This window comes from Ambystoma mexicanum, chromosome 7q, assembly GCF_040938575.1.
Source record: "Ambystoma mexicanum isolate Mex_15411 chromosome 7q, UKY_AmexF1_1, whole genome shotgun sequence".
In the NCBI taxonomy this organism is placed as follows: domain Eukaryota; kingdom Metazoa; phylum Chordata; class Amphibia; order Caudata; family Ambystomatidae; genus Ambystoma; species Ambystoma mexicanum.
This window is the reverse complement of record NC_090941.1, coordinates 831,484,626-831,504,020: the sequence shown is the minus strand read 5'-3', so window position 1 is coordinate 831,504,020 and position 19,395 is coordinate 831,484,626. Positions and strand designations below refer to the sequence as shown.

Here is a 19,395-nt window from a genome sequence, read left to right as displayed (position 1 = left end):
CCAGCCAGCCTCCAAACCTGGCCTGCCACATCCATCTGCCTTCTGCCTCCACTCTCCCTGCCTCTGGATGCACTCCTTCTCGCTTCACGTGGCACCCACACTTCCCGTGGTTGACTAATCTTCGAAGCATACTAACTACGTAATACACGCATCACAGGAAAAACAACTGAACCAAACCAATCATAATCCCCTCTGGTTCCACAAACAGTTGCAACCCCCCAGAGGGAGCACATCCTAGATGGAGGGGTATAAAAACCCAGACTCTCACAGCTCCATTGGGTGTTTGGAGAAGGAGCTGGTGAACAGAGTGTGGTGGTGGTTAATGTGCAAAGGAGTTTGGAGACCAGCGGTGGAGAGGGTTGTGTGATTGTGGAGGAGGGTGACCAACATAAGGAGATGGTTGGAGAGAGGGAGGAGGAAGGAGATGACCAACAAAAGGGGGATAGTTGGAGAAAGTAAGGAAGGTGAACAACATAAAGGGATGTTTGGAGAAAGTGAGGAGGGTGATCAATGTAATGAGGCAGGGGTGCACCCAGGCCAAACTTTCAGGGAGGGGCTAACCCTTCAAATGTTGGGAGAGGTGTTAACTTCAGAGCCCGTGGGGAGAGGGGCACAGTTACTTGCATGTGGGCATCTAACTTCTTTACACATTCTAATGAGACTAGTCTAGTGCAGCTTCAACATTACAAGTAATGAATTCTCTCCTTCACGTAGGAAACCACATACTTAGGAACTTCTGTGAGAATGAGCCGTCTCCTGTCCCCCTACCATTCCAATCACTCCTCTGACAGGCAAGTACTAACCCCATCACTACTTTAATTGCCTAAAAATGTATGCATAAAAGGGCAGGTGCTCACAATGAAACGTTTTACATTAGTAATTGCTGGGCATTTGTTAACTCTGCAGCCACAGGGAACCCTTGTGGTCTGTGCCCTGTCCCGCCATGGCTCTGTAGGTCAGCCAGGTCCACTCAACATAGTCCAGAATTTCAGGGCGTTAAAGCCCAATCTGCCTAATGGTCGTCGCAGCACTGTAATGAGGTGAATGGAGAAACTGAGGAGGAGGAACGAGAACAACACGAGGATTGGAGGAAATGAGATGAGGGAGGGTGGCTGGTGAAGCTGAGGAGGAGCTGAAGGATCACTCTGAGGAGGTGGCGGATAGTTTAGTTTAGTTTATTATTTGATAATGCGCACAAAAAACCCAGGGGTAGCCGGGCACAGCAGTTACAAGAATACTTAAGCTTAGTTACATACAATAGTGCATACAGAAGATACAGTACAAATGTTATTAACAATTTAGCAAGCATGTATAAGGAGTACAGGAGGAAGGGGGTTCCTATACCATGAGGAAGTCAGGTCAGGGATCAGAAATGACATGGTGGTTATTCACCGTGGGTAGCCAATGGTGAATCCAGGCCAAGAGAGTTAGTTAGTTGGCGTTGGACCAGAGCCACTTTTTTTACGTGGCGTCTAAAGCTCGAGTATGGTAGATTAGCTCTCAGTGCAGAGGGGAGGGCATTCCATGCGCAAGCAGCTTTTACAGGACAGGAAGGTCTGAGAAGGCATATTTTGCAGAGGAAAGACTCTGATCTAAATGGATTGGCCTCAGAGTGAGAGGGGGAACAAGCACATGGCAGGGCATTCAGAAGAATCTGACTCAGACCAGGTATAGGCAGGTGAGGGAGAGGGATCAGACTTACATTTTAGGGGACTGATGTGACCAACCGATAGTTGCCGTAGCAACCCGCTGTTCTGTGGCAACAGTTGTAGATAACCAAGAAGTTCTGGGTCTATTTGTGGACAGTAGAGGATTCATCGATGACTAGAGGTCCTGTCGAGTGCGTGCAATGCTGTAAGATGTATTTATTTTATTTATTTATTTACTGCATTTATATAGCACTTTTATCCAAAGTGCTTCACAAATTAAGAAACTGTACAACAATTAATGAAATCACTGAAAGAGTTCAAAACATTATTCATGGAAAGAAAGATGAAGAAGATGGATTTTAAAAAAATGAATTGTGAGAGATTAGAGCAAGAATGGATATGCAGAGAAAAAGAATTAAACAATTTGGGACCATGTAATTTAAAAGAATGTAAGTAGGAAGCACCACAAGGTGGAGAAGGAACCCAATGAAGTAACTGAGGCAGAACGAAGATTACGGGATAGATGGTAAAGTGATAACAAAGCACATAAATCGGGAGGAGCCAGTGTGTGATAGATTTAAAGACTAAACAAAGACAGTGAAATTCACAGTGCTGCTGAACTGGTAGCCACTTAAGGTGAGACAAAAGCAGGGAGATGTGGGAAGACAGAGGAAGAAGAAAAAGATTCTGAACTGAAGAATGAAAAAGTGAACTTAGCGGAATAAGAACAGATTTGGAAAGACCAAAATAAAGTGAACAACAATAATACAGACAAGTTAAAACCAAGGTTTGAAGCAACCTTTTTGCAGAAGGAAAAGGAAGCAGGGGATGAATTTTCTTAATATGAAATCAATGAAAACGACAAAAACGAACGACAGAAGAAATTTGAATCTGTAAAGAAAAGGAAGGGTCAAATAGAACACCAAGATTACATGCCTTCGATGACAGTGGAAGAGAAAGAGGAAGGCATAGACTCGACAGAGGAGAAGAGATTTTAGAAGAGGATGGAAAAAATAAGATTTCAGTTTTCTTAGTATTTAAAGATATCCAAGAAGAAATTGTTGTAACCAAGAAGACAAAGCCTCCCGTTGTCCTACCCTGTCCCCCTGAGAAGTGTCCTGCATGCAGCCGCATGCCTCATCAAGGTTCTACGCAGATACGACCACATTACCCCGGGCCTCATCGACCTTCACTGGCTCCCTCTGCACACATGAATGACCTTCAAGTCTTGCTGCATCATCTATAAGGCAGTCGCCCTCAAGTCACCCAGCTTCCTTGCAGAGAAACTCAGCATTTCCGGCAGACAGCACCTCACAAGAAACCAGGACACATGTAGACCTGAAATCCACTGCTGCAAAAAAGAAAGGATCAGAAAACAAGCCTTCTCTGCCGACGCACAAAGACTATGGAACCTCCCCGTCGTCATCAGACTCACCCACTCACTCATACAATTAAGAAGAGAAGTCAAGACCCCTTTCTACAAGGAATCTCTCCTTCTCAACACTTAGCCCATCACATCCCCCTCGCGCCACCTGACTCGCTAGACGCGCTGCCCCTCTCCTCCACACCACCCTGTACAGCGGTTCCCCTCCTCAGTGCCCCTCTGTATACTACCACCCATTGTATATATGTTCTGTTGTTACCTCTGAAAAAGTGCTCCATTATGCATCTGTACTGTTTCATACCTCTGTAAAGCACTCCTTTATGCATCTGTAATGTTGTATACCTCTGTAAAGTGCTTTGTTATGTATATGTATTGTAGTATACCTCTGTAAAGCACTCCGTTGCTTGTCAAAGCTAGACTTGCGCTCAATAAATACCAAAATAATAATTTTTAAAAGAAATAGCAGAGTGAATAGAATCATTAAAAAAAGGGAAAGACAGAAATACCTGGTCATCATCGGTCTACAAGTGCACCTGAAAACTAAAATCATTGATAAGAGAAAACAGTGAAGAGGTATAAAGCGTGAATAGAACTGGACCCAAGACATACCCTTGAGGAACACCGTAGGAAAGAGAAGAAGAATGAGAAATGTCACCCTTCCAGGACCAGAAAAGGAACGATTTGTAAGAGAAGAAGAAGAATTTTGGAACAGAACTCCAAACCCAAAGGAAGAAAGAGTTGATAGTAAAATAGGATGATCCACAGTGTCAAAAGCAGCAGTGAAGTCAAGCAGAATAAGAATAGAAGAACGTTCACAGCGACGAGCATGAAGCTTGTGACCAGATACAGAAAGAAGAGCAGTTTCGGTAGAATACCCAAAGCAGAAACCAGATCGGGTAGAAGACAAATTATGCGAGTTAAGAAAGACGCAAAGTTGAGTATGCATAAAACGCTCCAGTAGGTTCGAAAGATAAGGGAACAAAGAAATAGACTGGATATGTGATAGGTCAGAAGGAGAAGGAGTTCAATTGTAATTTTAAAAGAAGAAAGGAAAGGCGCCAAAGATAAATTAAAGAAGTTAATAAGAACAGGGCAAGAGCAGAGAAAATAGATTTCACCAAGGTCACCGGAAAAGGAGAAGGAGCGGCCGCAGGGTGTGAACGAGAAATGACAGCAGGGACGTCAGCCTCAGTAATGAGGGAAAATGAGGAACGGGAAGGAGAAGTATGGGGTTAAAGGTTATACAAGAAAGGCACAGAAGCAACGGCAACAAAAGAAGCAGAGGTGTTAAATGAGGGCGATCTAATATTGGAGGAGGAGGAGCGAAAATATTTTTAATAACGACAAAAAGAAGCCTAGGGGAATTGGCACGCAGATGAATAAGTGAATAAGTGATAGAAAATAATTAATCTTGGCTTCTTTAAGCACAGATACAATGCTCAAGAAATTAAGACAACATGTCATATTTAGAAACTGCTTCATTTTTGAGCCAGCAGCCCTCGGCTCTGCCTGCTTGAGCTCTAAGAGATTTAAGTAGAGGGGAAAACCAAGGACGAGGAGGCCTGCCCTTGAGAGTGAGTGCAGAAAGAGGAGAAATTAGATCAAGAAAAGAAGAAATAGCTGTGTAGCTGTTACTAAGGATATTGTCGATATCCAAAGATGGTGTCAGTACTACTATAGCAAGATGCAAAAGAATAAAAGAGATCAGAGCTTCACAATTTAAGTTTCGTCGGTCGCGGCAAAGAAAGGATGAAGATGAACATTGGGAAGATAAGGGGATAGGGAGTCGCAGAGAAGTAGAAACCGACAAATGATCAGAGGAAGGCAAGATATTAGTATTACTGGATTCCAAAGAATCAATATCAAAGGAGAGAATTATCAAGTCAAGAACTCCGCCCTTAGAATGGGTAGGAGGAGAAGGGAGTAGTTTAAGGTTATAAACAGAGGTAAGACAAATTAAAGGACTAGATTGAAAATCAGGCTGAGAAGAATGCATATTAAAATCACCAGCAACAATACAGGTAGAATAAGAGGAAAATAGAGATGGCAGAAGATAGCCAAAGTCGTCAAAGAACGAACCAAGCGGGCCATGGGGCATATACGTGATCAAAATGGAGAGAGGAACAGGGGATGAAAGATGTATAAAATAAAACTCAAAAGAAGAGAAAGAGGGTAGTGAAATGGGAGAAGGGGTGGAGCGATGTAAGGATTTCACAAGAACAACCAAAAAAGTGTTTGGGATCTCCTATAAAACCATAATGTACCGACAATAGGCCCTTCACAAACGGATGAAAAAGGTTCTGGAACCCCTAGAAACTCACAATGGGAAAAACTAGGCATTGGGGGGGGGGCAGGACTGTGATGTCTTATTGAGAGCTTGGAGTATCGTTTTGTAAAGGCTTTGTGCTTCAGAGTGTTGTGCGTTGTTTAGTAATGTGGTGTTTGTTTAAGCTTCAGCGTGCAGTCTATTTGTGTAACCCCCTCGGCTTCATGAAAACCACCAAATAAATATGCAAGAAATCTGGGAAGCCCTTGGACGTGACCCCGGAGAGCATACAACATTACTCCAACACTGAAAACCTACCTGCCACAACAACAGAGAATGGAGAACTTAGATTAAATAGTTCACTTTTTAAGTCTTTGACTTCTACTATAATTCAGAACTTGCACAGACTTGATTAGCGCTGTCCTTGCTGTTCCCCCATTTATGACCCGGTTACTTCCACAACCCGTGAAACCACTTTTCTGGAAGCCCCCCCTTTTGTTTCATATTCATTGGGAGACGTTGCTTTAGATCCTTGCCAACCCTTCCCTTGTGAACCACCCATATCAATGCCCTTTGCCTCAATACCCCTGTGTTTCAACTATTGTGCCTTGCCTTTCTTATGTTTGTGATGACACATTTTCTATGAAAAGGTGTGCACCAGCTGAAACGGAAATTAAACTGGTTCTGACAAGAAAAATAAGAGGGTTTCTAATCCAGGCTTGTAAATTTGGCCAGCCAGTAAGCATTTCCCTACAAACTAGCCTAAGGAATTACCAGACATGTGGGGGTTAAAGGCAAATTCATGCCCCTGGCCTGGGTAACTCAACGGCCATCTTTAAGCATGTCTCAGATCCTAGACTGCCAATCAGGCTGTATTGCTTCATGAATGTAAAAGGGGTCATGTTTTGGTGCTCTCACTTATACTATGTTGGGGTATGCATGCCAGTCGGCCCAGCTTTGCCTTCCACAGTTATGCGCTTACCTACACGGCAAAAGGAGCCATTGATAGCCATGAACTCCGTTCCATGGCGTCTCAGAGCGAGTGCTGACATCACCGTCTCGGCTCTCGATGGTTATAACCAGTTCTTTAAGAGCTCCAAATCACATTTGCTTTAATAGCAATAACAATGCACACTATTTTGCTACCGCAGCGATGTGTCCATTTGCAAACCACATCACAAAAAACTCGGCGCGCTGAGCTCTGTGCCTGGCACAAGAGGCCTACACCCACTAGCGTGTTGAGTTGGACAGAGACAATCTTAAACGCTAGAAAACCTAAATGGATAGCACGGTTTCTGTTTGTTCAAATGTTGGCTTTTACTGTCGAGTTGGTTTGTTTTACAGTCAGTAGCGTGTTTTTGGCTCCATATTTTGAGTCTTGAAACCGTCCCAAAGAAAGAGGCGCTGGAGAGAAAGAAAGAACAAACTAGTATGTACAAGGTGTGGTGCCAAAGGGGAAGTCTGCTGGTGACTAAGCACACTCACTGTAGCAGCCACTTCGCGTGTTTTGCTTTACCTTCCAAAGAGTGCATATATTCTTTTTTTTTTAAATACACGCTGGGTATGACCTAGAACAAAAAACAGTGTCAACATTTCTGTGCATCTCAGACTTCAACCCTGCTCCAAAAATGAAGGCATGAGCTGAGAGTTTTGAGCGACGAGCCCAGCACTTTATGACCTTTTTACAGAGGGCTGTGCTCGCCAGGCAGACTGGCCAGCTCCTGTGCGTCTCGTTGGTGTGCACAGTATTAAAGGGCAGCATTGTTGAGCAACTGAGCAGATGTAACCACAGCCGCGCATGCGCTAGTCCATGTTCACGCAATGAACCGGACGTAGAAATATGAAAAAGCAGCATTGAAACGTCGATTGGATTATCGCACAGTCAGAGCTCTTCTGCCAAATATCATTGCTCGTGTCCCCAGTTGGCTTAAATACGGGAAGTACATTATCTGGTTGAACGTGTGTTATCGCATGCCTCCATAACCAGAGGTCGAAGGGTGACACAATAAAGGCAGCCAGAGCCGGCTTTAGGCATGTGCCACCCGGCCCTTCCCAATGCAAGTGGGCTAGTAGAATTTGCGAGCCGGGTAGCTCAAGTGTTGTTGGCAACCTGCCACCCCCCCCCCCAACGCCCCCTTCTCCATACAGACTCTGCAGGATGTTGTGAACTACCCCAAATCAGCGCGAGAGAAGGTGTGTTTTGTGAACAATACCTGTGCACTGAGCTGAAGGACCAGGGGGGACGAGAGGGGGTCAGAGTGTCACCAGCTGCTAAGTGGCTTAGAGTCCTGAGGAGGAAAAGGGTGGTCGCCCAGATCCCATTGTCCATCTGCAGATACAGACATGCTAGGCCTATATCAACCTGAAGGGTACCTCAATACCCGAAAAATAGACCAAGGCTTAGGAGGTCACACTGGATGTAGGGAAACCACATTTTGGTCACATAGACAAGGAAGAAGCCCTTGGAGAGCAGGGGAGTTACAATCACCCCTGGGAATCCATCAGTCCATGCATAGGTTTTCTAAGACTCAGGAACTCTCAGTTAATAACCAGGCCATCTGTTCCCTTGCAAAGGCAGGAGAACTAAGGCTGCGCTGCATGTCCCAGCACTCTTAACACTCCCAGTGACCTGTCGAAGTCTCAGCTGAAGAACCAGCTGATCATTGGCTAAATGCCCAAAGATTGCCATGACTGTTTTCGACCCTCGCCAGTAGCTTGCCCACAATTGTATTGCTCCATCGTTCATTCAAGTCCGATGGCCAGTTATATCCAAGCGAATGGTCAGGATCTGTGAATACAAGTGCGGCCGTGCAATCCCACTGTACATAGTCAACTGGCATTATGTAGCATCCTGCTTGAGAACTGAGGGCAGGAGTGCTAGTGGGAGGTCACTAGTGGACTGTGAGGTGCATCCTGCTCAGGAAGCACTTGTCAGTTGGGACAGACAGGATGACAACACAGATCTCCCACCTACCTCACTTACCTGTTGCTGGAACTCAATAAAGACTTACCTTTTCTACACAATTGAGTCCAGCTTGGTTCTCGATTGGGCTACCTCCTTCACTCAGAGGCTGGATACTGCATATTACTCGATGATCTGCTGCACATTAAATAGCTTGTAACTTTCCAAATATGATGAGCTGGAGAAAAGGAGGAATATCCATGGCGCCGTATTGAATGGCAGCCTACCACAGACAACCCAGTGCGCTGCAGCCGTATGGATGAATTATACAGAGGAAGGTGGCGGGTGCTCTTTTAATGCTTGGGTTGCAGAATAGCGTAGCCAATCATTCCAGAAGGAGACCCGGCTGACAGCTAATCCTTGCACGACAGCATAGCGGATTGTCATTGCTCGATTGCGTACACATGGCCGATCCGGTGGAGGACACAAGGGCTCGTCAGATCAGGGCTAAAGGCATGAAAAGAAGGACTGTGCTGGCTGGGAGAGGAGAGAAAGGAAAGCAAACCGACAAGTAGAATGAGAAGTAGAGAGCTGGAGAGCGAGTTCAAAAAATTATAAATGCAGCAAGAACAGGGATGGCATAGGTAACCCTAGGGCGGAAAGAGAGAGAAGAATTGCTAACAAGACTTTGGAGAGGGGACAGAAGACAAGAAAGTAATGATAGAGAGGAAAGAAGGTGGAACAGAAATAGGAAAAGGAGAGACATTTCTGAAAATAATGTGATAATGCGTTGAAGTCGCGAGGAGGGTGCTACAAGCACAAGAAAGCCCCAGTAGGGGGAGGAGACAAGATAGAGGTACAGCACCGGTAGAAGGCAGGAAAGGAAGGGCACAAATCAGAAAGGATTAGAGACGAGTACAGGAAGTGGGGTTGAAGACAGAAAGCAAGAAACACCTGTACATAAGACAAGCAATAGGCCAGGAAGAAGAGGATACCACCCCGAGGACTGGAAAGTCAGAACCACCAAGGGGAGAGGAGGAAACATGAGCAGGTGAGGTGAAGTGGCTATTAAAGAGGAAGCAAAAGCAGAGAAAGGTTTTAAGTCAGTGGGAGAGTCAGCTCACGAGAACAAGAAGGGGAGAAGCAAGGCCCTGCCAGGGGAGCACCGGTTCAACCTGTGCTAACAACTTAGACTGCAGGGGTGTTTGCCAGTCCTCCAGGGGCCCACCTTAAAGTTCCCTGGGCTTAAAAAGATCTGGTGAAACAGGATCCAAGTGTGATCTGGCCCCATGGGTCCGGTAGGTGTGGAGGACCTCCTAAGGAGACCTCAACATCTTGACTACAGCGATAGCAGTCGAAAGGTCTAAGCCAACCAAAAAGAAGTTCAGGGGGCACCGAAAAGACCACTGACTGCATGTGAATTATTTTCTGTGACCGCCTGGAGGTAGGAACCCACGGAGGTGAGGATCAACTGACCTGTGGTCCTCAAACAAGCTATAATTGGTCATATTTCTTTTAGGTGATTTGAAACACCTACTGGGAACATTCAAGTCGTATAATAAACTTGAATTAACTCTATCCAGTGAGTTCTGAGTTGGGTCTTCATCCAAAGTCAATGAAAGCACGCGTTGGAATCAGAAAAAAACACAGAAAGGGGAAATGCGCTGATAGCAAAAGGACAGAAAGATTTAAGAAATGCACCATTTCTTTTAGCTATAAAGGTTCTGCCAGAGCCATTGGCCAGAACAAGAGGCATGCACAATGCGACGAGTATGCACTTTTCTACTTGTGTAGAGTGTTAATGCCCCCACTGACATGGATGTGTAAACAATACATTTAGCAGAGACTGGGCAGAAACAAGTAATTGAAAACAATTATTTCAAGTTCTCAAACTCCTGAGTACCTCTCCCAAAGAACAGTATGTGTGAGGTCAGTTACGCCATGACACATCATGCAACATTGTGTGGAGAGTGGGCTCACACTACAGAAAAGTGCCAAAAGTAAAATATCCCACAGACTGTGCATGAAAGATAATCCATTTTAAATGCTGCCTTTACAGGCTGCTGCAATACTTCTTTGTAAATAATTAGCTCTTAGTCGTTAAATGATGTCTAATGGCAAGAAGCAAACTATCTCTTGTTCTACAAATAGTTACTTCAATCCATGCAAATGTCCCTCTACAGAAGAGTAGAAGGGACCTGGTTTTCGTATTTAGAAATAGCCACTTTTCATGGATGTTTGCTTTAACTAACTGATAAAGGCATGTTCCCAACATACAATGCATTTCAGTAGACTGATAAAACTTGCCATGTATGCCTTGACGTTGCCAAGTTCCTCAACATCTTAAGCAGGAAATGTATTTCACGTCTCGCCTGCTTTTCATTATTCGAGGTGATGTTCGGCAATGAAGATAGGAGGGATGACGACATTGGGCCTCATTAGGAGTTTGGCGGATTTATCCATGATAACCTGTTCTGTGGTTTTTTCCCACTTTGAGAGTTTGCAGCCATCGCTTTCTGCTCACTGTACCTTTCACAGATGGGAAATATCCATGTGCATATGAGTCTTTGTCTCGCCCACATCGGCAGTCCAGCACCAAAATGCTATGGCAATTCCCTACCCCCATAGTACCACCTCAGATTCTGGAGGTGAATCCTCCAGATTCCAAGTTGGTTCTAGTCGCCATTTTGGAGTCCCAGAGGACTTTGTTTCGGTTTGGAGGAATTACTGATGGGGGTAATTCTGCCAGTTGTAATTCCTCCAGTTGTAATTCCTCCACTTACTCTTATCAGAATTGCCCCAGGACCTAATATGATAGCAACTTTGTCTGTTTCCTCCATCCTCCCATTACTGTTTTTTTCCTCCCCACCACCCCTTCAGCACTATCTGAAATGTCGTCAGGCCTAGTATGATAGTCGCTTGTTTTGTTCCTCCCCTCCCTTTCGGCACCCCTCTCCCTCACCTTTTGTTTTTCTCTGGCTCTACCAGAAATGTCGTCAGGCCTAGTACGGTAGTCGCCTGTATGTTTCCATTTCCTTCCCACTCTCCCCCTCCCTTCCTTATCTATGTCTTAGCTCTTGCACTATCTGAAATTAATTTCACATCCTTACTGTTCATGGCCTGTAAGAATGTGGTTGTATTTTCCCTTGTTCCCTCCCTTGCCTTGAAGCGCTTTGAAACACATTGTGTATAGGCGCTATATAAATAAACAATCATTTCATATCAATGTGTGGAGGTAAAGTAAAGTAAATAACCCCAACCAATTGCTGGGGGTTTTAGCTTCACTATACCTACAAAGTCGGAATTTGACGTTGTGGAAAAAGTGTCAATAATTCTGTTTCAGAATTTCTTTTTTACGAACTTCAAAACACAAAATGAGACCCAATGCCTATTTAAGTAGGGTGAGCTCTTCCTGCAGGCTTTGCTTCCCCCTCAAAGGACTCAACAAGCATCATTAAAGCTTTTACATATTGTTTTACCACCTGCCAGCTCAACGGGACTCCAATTGTTTAGCTTCAAAGACATCACTTGTGTATTGGCACATTGGAAATGCCATATCATATCATATCAAGAACAAATAAAAAGTATGATTTAACCTCCAAAAGAAGAGATCCAAACTTGGTTAAATTATTGTAAAAACTAGTGGAAATATTCACAACAATAAAATGGAAGTAGTGGAACTCAGTTCCTATTAGTTCCCACCCACTTAGACCCCTAGCAGTAAGGTTGTTGTTGTAGGTTAACAGCCACACTGGAACAACATTGAGTACTGATTCTCCTATGTAAAAGTTATACATACACTCGACTCACCAGTGTAAAAGCATTCTTGGAATAGCTGCTATCATCAAGTTGTTGAGAGCCATTCTCTAATAATCAGTCATGCCATTTACCTGTATGCCAGTTTATGTTATTGGTGTAATGCACGTGACACGTATGCGTCATCGAGCTGGCATGGGGCAAAGGTAGAGTCGCAAAAGCAAAGATGTCCGAGTCAGTGTTTAATGCAATAAGAGCTTAGAGGTGGATCTGTGTAAGAACATGTGCCATTTACCACCTGATTCAATTGTTGGCCAAGTCAGAAGGCCATGGACTACATTTGATGTGATGTATGATGTGATAGGTTATTTATTACACGCTTAATACCCAGAGGTTTCTAAGCGCAGATCCGGGGTTCGAACCTGTGTTGCTCTGTGTCGTCTTGCTTCCAAGGTGAGCACGTTGCCCCTGAGCTTTCGTCCCGAGATGTGATGTCTCTAGTTGCGAGGTTCTCCGATTCATAGCAGTGAAACTGTAGGCATTGTGCCTCCTAGACAATGGGCTGTCTGCTCTCGTATCCCAAGCGGGTGAATGTACCCACTAAACGGTTAAATGAGCACCTGTCTTGGTTCAGTCCATGAGTGCTCCTGGCTGGCAGTCATGCTACATCAATGCGCTATGAACCGCCAGTGGCCCCTCTAGAGTCTCTATGAAGAGATGACTTAGCAAGCGCTTTCTGACTCTGGGGCATACTTTCTTATTACTTTCAGATTGATGACGTTTATACTTTTCAGTCTAGTAGATTCATTTCAGCACGCAACACATATAACTTGGATTTCAAGCCAATGTTTCATATACATTCTACCTTTAACAAACGATTTAAATGTTAGATTGCTTCAAACAAGTCCCTCATATAAACAAACCGGAAAAGGGCCTACATGTGCACACGTTTCACACTGCTGAGCTTCTTCGGGGCGTAAATCTATCCACATGCTAAGTTCACAGGCATATATATATTCAATAGCAAATGTTAGTACTTTTGTTTATTGAAATGAAACTTTGGTTTGAAACGCAAGTTCTATGTGATGAAATAAACCTACAAGTTTGGAATAGAATAAACGTCTCCAATTTGAAAGAAGCAAGCAAGTATTTATTCTATTAGATTAATAGGAATAATGATAATGATGTGTTATTTATATAGCGCCTTTATCCAAAGCGCCACACACGCTAATTCTATAGGGAGCGCGGGTCAGTAAGGTCTAGGAATTTCTGTTTGTTCGCTTTGCTCAAGGTTCATAATGCCCAGTATTATCAATGTATTGCCAGTATGTCAGTCATGACGAAGTGCATTGCGGCTCACAAAAGCGGTGTAGGGAGCTTAGAGAAGTGAAGGTGCAGCCAATCATGACCACAGGTCAAAGGTAAGGACAGGAACTGGCAAATAGGCTCTTCCCTTAATTCTTATTTGGACCACACAGTGTTTCATATCTGCCCCTCTCGCAAGAACTGCTATCTTGCCAACTATTTTTGAAAAAATATTGTTAGAGGAAATGTTTGTGCATCTGTGGTTCATCCCCCGTTCATTCCCGTCAATCAAGCTACTCGTGCTTATCTGGGACAGTAAAAGTGATTTATAAAACAGCAATGTGAAAGTCAATGAATAAATATACATAGCACCTAAAATCCCGATTCTCATTCAATCAATATAACTTTTATTCGGCGCACAGCCATTAAAGTGAGAACAACAAAAAGATACTGTTTCATAAAAGTTACATTGTAAAACATTAAAGTTCATGACAAATAGGCATAAAATTATCGAACAAGTGAAGTTGAGACAATAAATGAAGTCAAAAGTTAACAATTCCATCTGAACAACATAAAAACACAATAATCAGTGAACAAATAAGGGGAGAGAAAATACTCTCAGCCCCCATAAGCAAGCCTTCCGCTGTACACCTATATTGCCCCACGAGACATTCACATCAATACTTTCAAGCAGGTAAGTACTTTGCGCCTCAAAAACCAGGCGTGGTGGATAGATGTAGTCACTCTATAGACTATGTCTACATTGTCCCATCTTTTACATAGCTCAAGAGCTTCAGAGGTGGTACGCACTCCTGCTGTTCCTAGGAGGGGCTTAAGATAACGCGCTCTTAATCCCTGTGTCCTAGGACAGAAGAACAAAAAGTGTGTTTCTGTTTCCTCACAAAGACTGCAGAGGGGGCAGTCCTCCTGAGCGCCCCTCCCCTTTGCTGACTTCAGTGTGCCAAACTGAAAATTGATAAATAGGGTGCGGGCAAATGGGGGGGGTGTTAATAAGATCCAGGTATTTTTCAAAAACAGATTTAATTCGTAGGTAACTGGAAGCCAGCTTCAAGTTTCTACATGCTTCCGCCATGCTCTACTTGAAATATTCTATACGTAGTTTACGTTTAATGCTGGTAGACGTGGATTTGTTTATCTGCGTGGGTCGCAACCATGTATCCTGCTTGTTCAGGTCAAACAGACCTTTTTTAACATGGCCAACCCATGGCAGATTCATAGCACCCTCTAAACTCAACACATGTGTCAGGTCATTCCTAAAGGCCACGAGTTCCGGGGGCTGCCATAACCGTAACCAGTAGGCAACTGGTTTTGTAGCAGTGGTGACATCTATAGGGCACAAATACATTTCTAGATGTAAGAAAGCATTGGGTGTGCCCTGCGAGTACAGAAGAATACTCTTTAGGAATTTACTTTCTACAATAGCCAAGGACTAAACATCAGCATACCCCCAATTTTCTGCCCCAAACCCCCAATGTTCTGCCCCAAAAGGAGCAGCAGCTCTGGCCTGTTTCCTGTACAAGTGCAGGGCTGGTCTTTTTGCCCCTCTGCCAGCCATGCCTGTTAAATAAAACACGAGTTCCACCATTGTATTATTCCAATGTGGCTAAAGACTTACCCAACTAGCTTGTCAAGTTTCCAGTCTTATCGGAGCGTGTTCCAAGAGAGTCATGTGACCTAACTTGCTCCAAGGTAACACCCTCAACCCTGACATCCAATTTCTGCTATTTCCCAAACTTGGTTCTTGAAGACCCGGGTCTTGGTTATGTCGGTGTTCAAACTCAACCGTAGTTCCTCACACAGCTTCATAAAAGAGGCCGATGATGATCCCGGCCCCTGTGGAGTTGTGGAATGTACACATTCTATAAAACGACACAATTCTCTAAAATTTTAACAATTCCCTAAAAACGTTGGGAGTGATGTTGGGAGTATCTTCGCCCTGGTAGATATCAATGAATCATGGCCATTGAAAGTTATGACATCCGGTCTCTGCAGAACAAGTTCAGGTTCTTCAGATCTATGATTGCCAACTGGCATCTCAGAAAAACGACTCATGTAAGGGCCGCCCTATGCTGTCCATTTATCATTTCTTTGCAACTGATCGACCTGAAACCATTAGATTGAATTTTAAAATCCGAGAACAAGAACCTTTATTGGTCCTTGCTAATAAAGAGGGCTGTACTTTAATTGTCAAAGCCCAAGTCATTTCAGGTATTGTACTTGTGGCCGTACAAATAACCAACACGTTATCCCACACTACAATGCTCACTCACAGCACATCATAGCCGACAATGGTGTGTGCTAGAGAACTCACTCTCCAGGGTGCGTGTTCATTAAATGTGTACACGGCCCAATCTAAGGATGTGCTATTGTACATGATGAGGTCCTGGGTGGATGTCCTTGGTGTGCAAAGCAGGCCGGTCTGTTAGTGTCAAGATATTGAAAATCCCTTTCAATAATGTTTTGGATGTAGCTTAAAATAAGTTTAAAAACATTGACTCTGTTGGAAATAATGTAGCCCAGACAAAACCGAAAGCTTGGAACTTAAGTAGACAGAGTCTTTGTTTACCCACAGGAAGAAGGGGGCTTTACTCCTCATATTACAGGGATCTGGACGGGTGGTTGGGTTTTCTGGGCCCCAGGTCAATGTGGTGGCAAATGGTCATCTCAAGGAGTCAGCCCTGTTAGCTAGTGTTGGATTATGATGAAAGCCCTTTGAAATATAATAGTGATCAAACATACTTTGTGCAAACATCTTTCTTAATAGCAGGAATACAATCCTGTGCATTTTGAAGACCAGGCATGGACTGAAAACTTGATGCAAGAACTCATTCTTTGAGCATCTAGAGAAGGGGGTCTGCAACCTGTGGCTCCCCAGATGTTGTGGACTACAATTGTCTGTTCTGGCTAGAGCTGGTGGGAGATTAAGTCCAAAACATCTGAAGAGCCACATGTTGCAGACGCCTGATCTAGAAAGAGATACTTCCATCCCATTGTATGCATTATAGGGGCAATGGCTGGGACTGGGGGAGGGTTACTAGACTATAATGGTCCGCTAGCCCTGAACGTAACCAGTAGGGCCATTACCACCTGGTAAGACCACCTGGGGCCATTAATGCTATTAGAATCCCAGACAAAAATGGAGAGTGCTAATGGCAGTTTATTTATTTAGGGGAAATGAACAAGCTATTGGGTGAAACACAGCGCAACAGATGTGACTTACCCCAGGTGGCCAAATTTTGGCACGTCTTATCTGCTGCAGAGGGAAAGTTGAAGTTAGTGCCCCTGCCATCAGAATCTAGAGTGTGTTTCTGGGGACAGTCCCAATCTGTCGCTAAACTGGTCTCTGAGTGGACTCCGGAACATCTTGCGTGAAACGTCAAAAGCCCAGGCAGATGTGGACGCAAGCCTTGTGCTAAAATCTTGCAATCAGCACTCACAATGCTACTCATGCGGACGAGCGACACTCAACGCCTTCTACCAGACAACCCAAACCTAAGGGGCAATGACAATGAAACAAGCTAGGGGCAACATGGGCAACATGCGGGTTATGCCCTTCCACAGAACCCACTGTGCTGTTCTCAGATTAGCATGGGCTAGTCAATGATAGTCCAGGAGATGGAGATAAAACTGTGTTGAGGTTTATGATCTGATGGTATATATACAGTAATACGTGTCCTAAGGAAATTCGGGGATAACTGCAATAGCCACATGTCCCGGCTTTGCCAGGCACAATAGCAGGGTACGTAGGTTACAACCATGACAATAGGCAAATTAGTGTTTCGGCACACCCTTAAACAACTCCACACCTCAAATAAAATTGTCCTACCTACCGTTTGCCACTTGACCACATTTATGGAGTGAGCGAGAAAGTAGATGCCTACCACTGGCCTTTTCTCGTCAACCCACCGAATGGCAAATTTCTGAACGGTTGACGGGATATCTACAATAAGCGTATATGAACAATTGAAATAAAATGGATCTTACTGAGAATTATTAGCATTGACAACCCGACTGGATCTCCTTGTTTGGTGGACGACGAGCCGAGTTCATGTCCACTCACTTCACATTCCTAACCTTAGGGTCAGAATATCTTTTGGGGGGCTCACAAAGAGGCATGCAAAGTGTGTGCGGCACCTAACCAATCACCAAAAAGTAAAGGCAACACATTATTTGCACACAGCAGATGGAGATTTCCTTCCTAGCAACATCTAAGATGAAAAATAAGGCAGCAACTTACGGCAATGAGCGTGGAGCTCCTAGGGTCGCCAGATGCAGAGGTGGGAGGTTGCGGCTCGCCGGCGATCCCATTGCCGTTGCGGTCGGTGTTGAGCAGGTGCGGCTGTTGGTGGTGGTGGTGATAGTCGGGCGGAGGACCAGCACTCGCCTTGCTATGCTTGCTGCTCTTCCTGCCGCTCCCGCCATGCTGCACAAGGTTCAGCAACTGCAAGGTGTTCTCCCGCTCCCTATCCGTGGTCTCAGCCCGGTTGCGCTCATAGCGCCCCTCACAGGTCAGGTGATGCTGGCGACAGATAGCGATCCGGGCTCGCAGGCGCTCCACAATGTGAACTCTTGGCGTGATGGTTCCGCCTCCGAGGAGCCCAGCCCCTGGGCCCCCGACCCCAAGACTTCCTGTTGGGGGGTGTTGGGGTGCTGTATCCCCCATCCTGGACACCACCACACTGCTCCCTGCAGGCACGATGCTCTTAGCCAAGGTTACGGTATGCAGAATTAGCTGTGTACTAGCGTGCCCCCCATGAGGTACCCCAAGATGCAATCACAAAGCCTCCAGGTGCTAAAGCCAGGCCTCTTTCTTTCACTTCCAAATGCGCATGTGTAACCTGTGGCGATGTCAACACATCCACACGATTATCTTATCTACAAGCAGAAGGAACACACCAATGCAGACACGCTCTGCACCACACGCAGCTGATCTGACAGCACCTTGGCGAGGGCTCGATTGCAGAGTGCTGTGCAGGCTGGGAAGAGACAGTGCTGCTGGGTGCCCTCCGACACCCCTTGCAGGAGCTGCAAGGAACAAGGAAAGTTGCAGAAGTTGTGATGGCAAGAAGCTACGAACGCCCCGCCTGGCTCCCAAAGTGACACGGCACTCAGCAGCAAGCAACAAACGTGGTTAAAATGAGGGAAAGCAACAACACACCGGCAGGCTGCGAGCAGATCTCCCCGGCTTTTCTCATCTGCACAGGGTTTGGGAATCCTGGTGGCTTTGGGTCTCCGCAGCCAAGGACGAGCATGGATAAAAGCAGCCGATATCCACGCGGATCCCCGAGGCTGTGCACAGAGCCATCCTCCACAGCTTGCTGTTCTTCAATTAGTCAGGACGCCCGGACACACACGTTCTGTCCCCCTTAAGCTTTTTCCTTTCTGCGCTGCATTTCAAATGAGCCCCTGTGAGCGCTTACGGGTATGTAGCAAGTTTGTTTCTGTACAAACTCCACTCCCCCTCCCCTCCTGCCAGACATCAGCAACCTCGGATATCGGTTTCCGAAGCCCTGCAACTCCAGCGACAAGCTAGAGAGGCTGGAGAAACTTACGGGCTCCCAGCATTTCACAGCAATCCCTCAGCGCCGTCCTTTTTCGCTTCAGGTCTGTGGGGGCCATGGCCGGAGCAGGGGCCTCTGGCTGCCAGCGCTGCGGGGACGCTGGTCTTTGGACAGCCGTGATTTTACGTGAAATCAGCGAGAGGGGAGCTTCCCTTTCCCTTCTGATCTGGGCTGCCCGCTGTCCGTGACTGCACCGGGTTTACAAACTCCGCTTAAACTTTCATTGTGTGTGTGTGTGTGTAAAACCGAGCGAGCAGGACACCAACAGGCAAGGTCTACACTCTAGTGGAGAAGTCGAGTACTTGAATGAAGCCAGCACTGTGAAAGGAAGCACAATGTCAATAACACGGTGTAGGGAGACCCCCAGCGGTAAAAGGCAAGCAATGGCAGAAGCAAGGTTAATCATCTCGATGTTTGGGCCTAGCTGGCAAAAGCTTCGGCTCTCTCCCAGAGCTCTTGCAGGTAGATATGAGATGCACTCTGGTCTCAATTCGGTCCAGCATCAGGGGTGAAGTCCTAAAATAAAAAGTGGGCGGAATCATTAACACAGG

General features: G+C 45.3%; 1 protein-coding gene across 3 annotated transcripts in view; it reads right to left on the bottom strand.

Annotated features, from left to right (window-relative positions):
• Positions 1 to 19,081, bottom strand: part of MAML2 (mastermind like transcriptional coactivator 2) — a 726,684-nt gene extending 707,603 nt beyond the window's left edge. For all 3 annotated transcript variants that reach the window (XR_011284065.1, XM_069639165.1, XM_069639166.1), the window contains exon 1: positions 17,521 to 19,081. Coding sequence is in view for 2 of the 3 variants with exons in the window: in XM_069639165.1 (XP_069495266.1) it covers positions 17,521 to 17,946 (426 nt within the window). In the remaining variant the exon portion in view is untranslated. The remainder of the gene's footprint in view (positions 1 to 17,520) is intronic.
• Between the last annotated feature and the right edge of the window lie 314 nt (positions 19,082 to 19,395).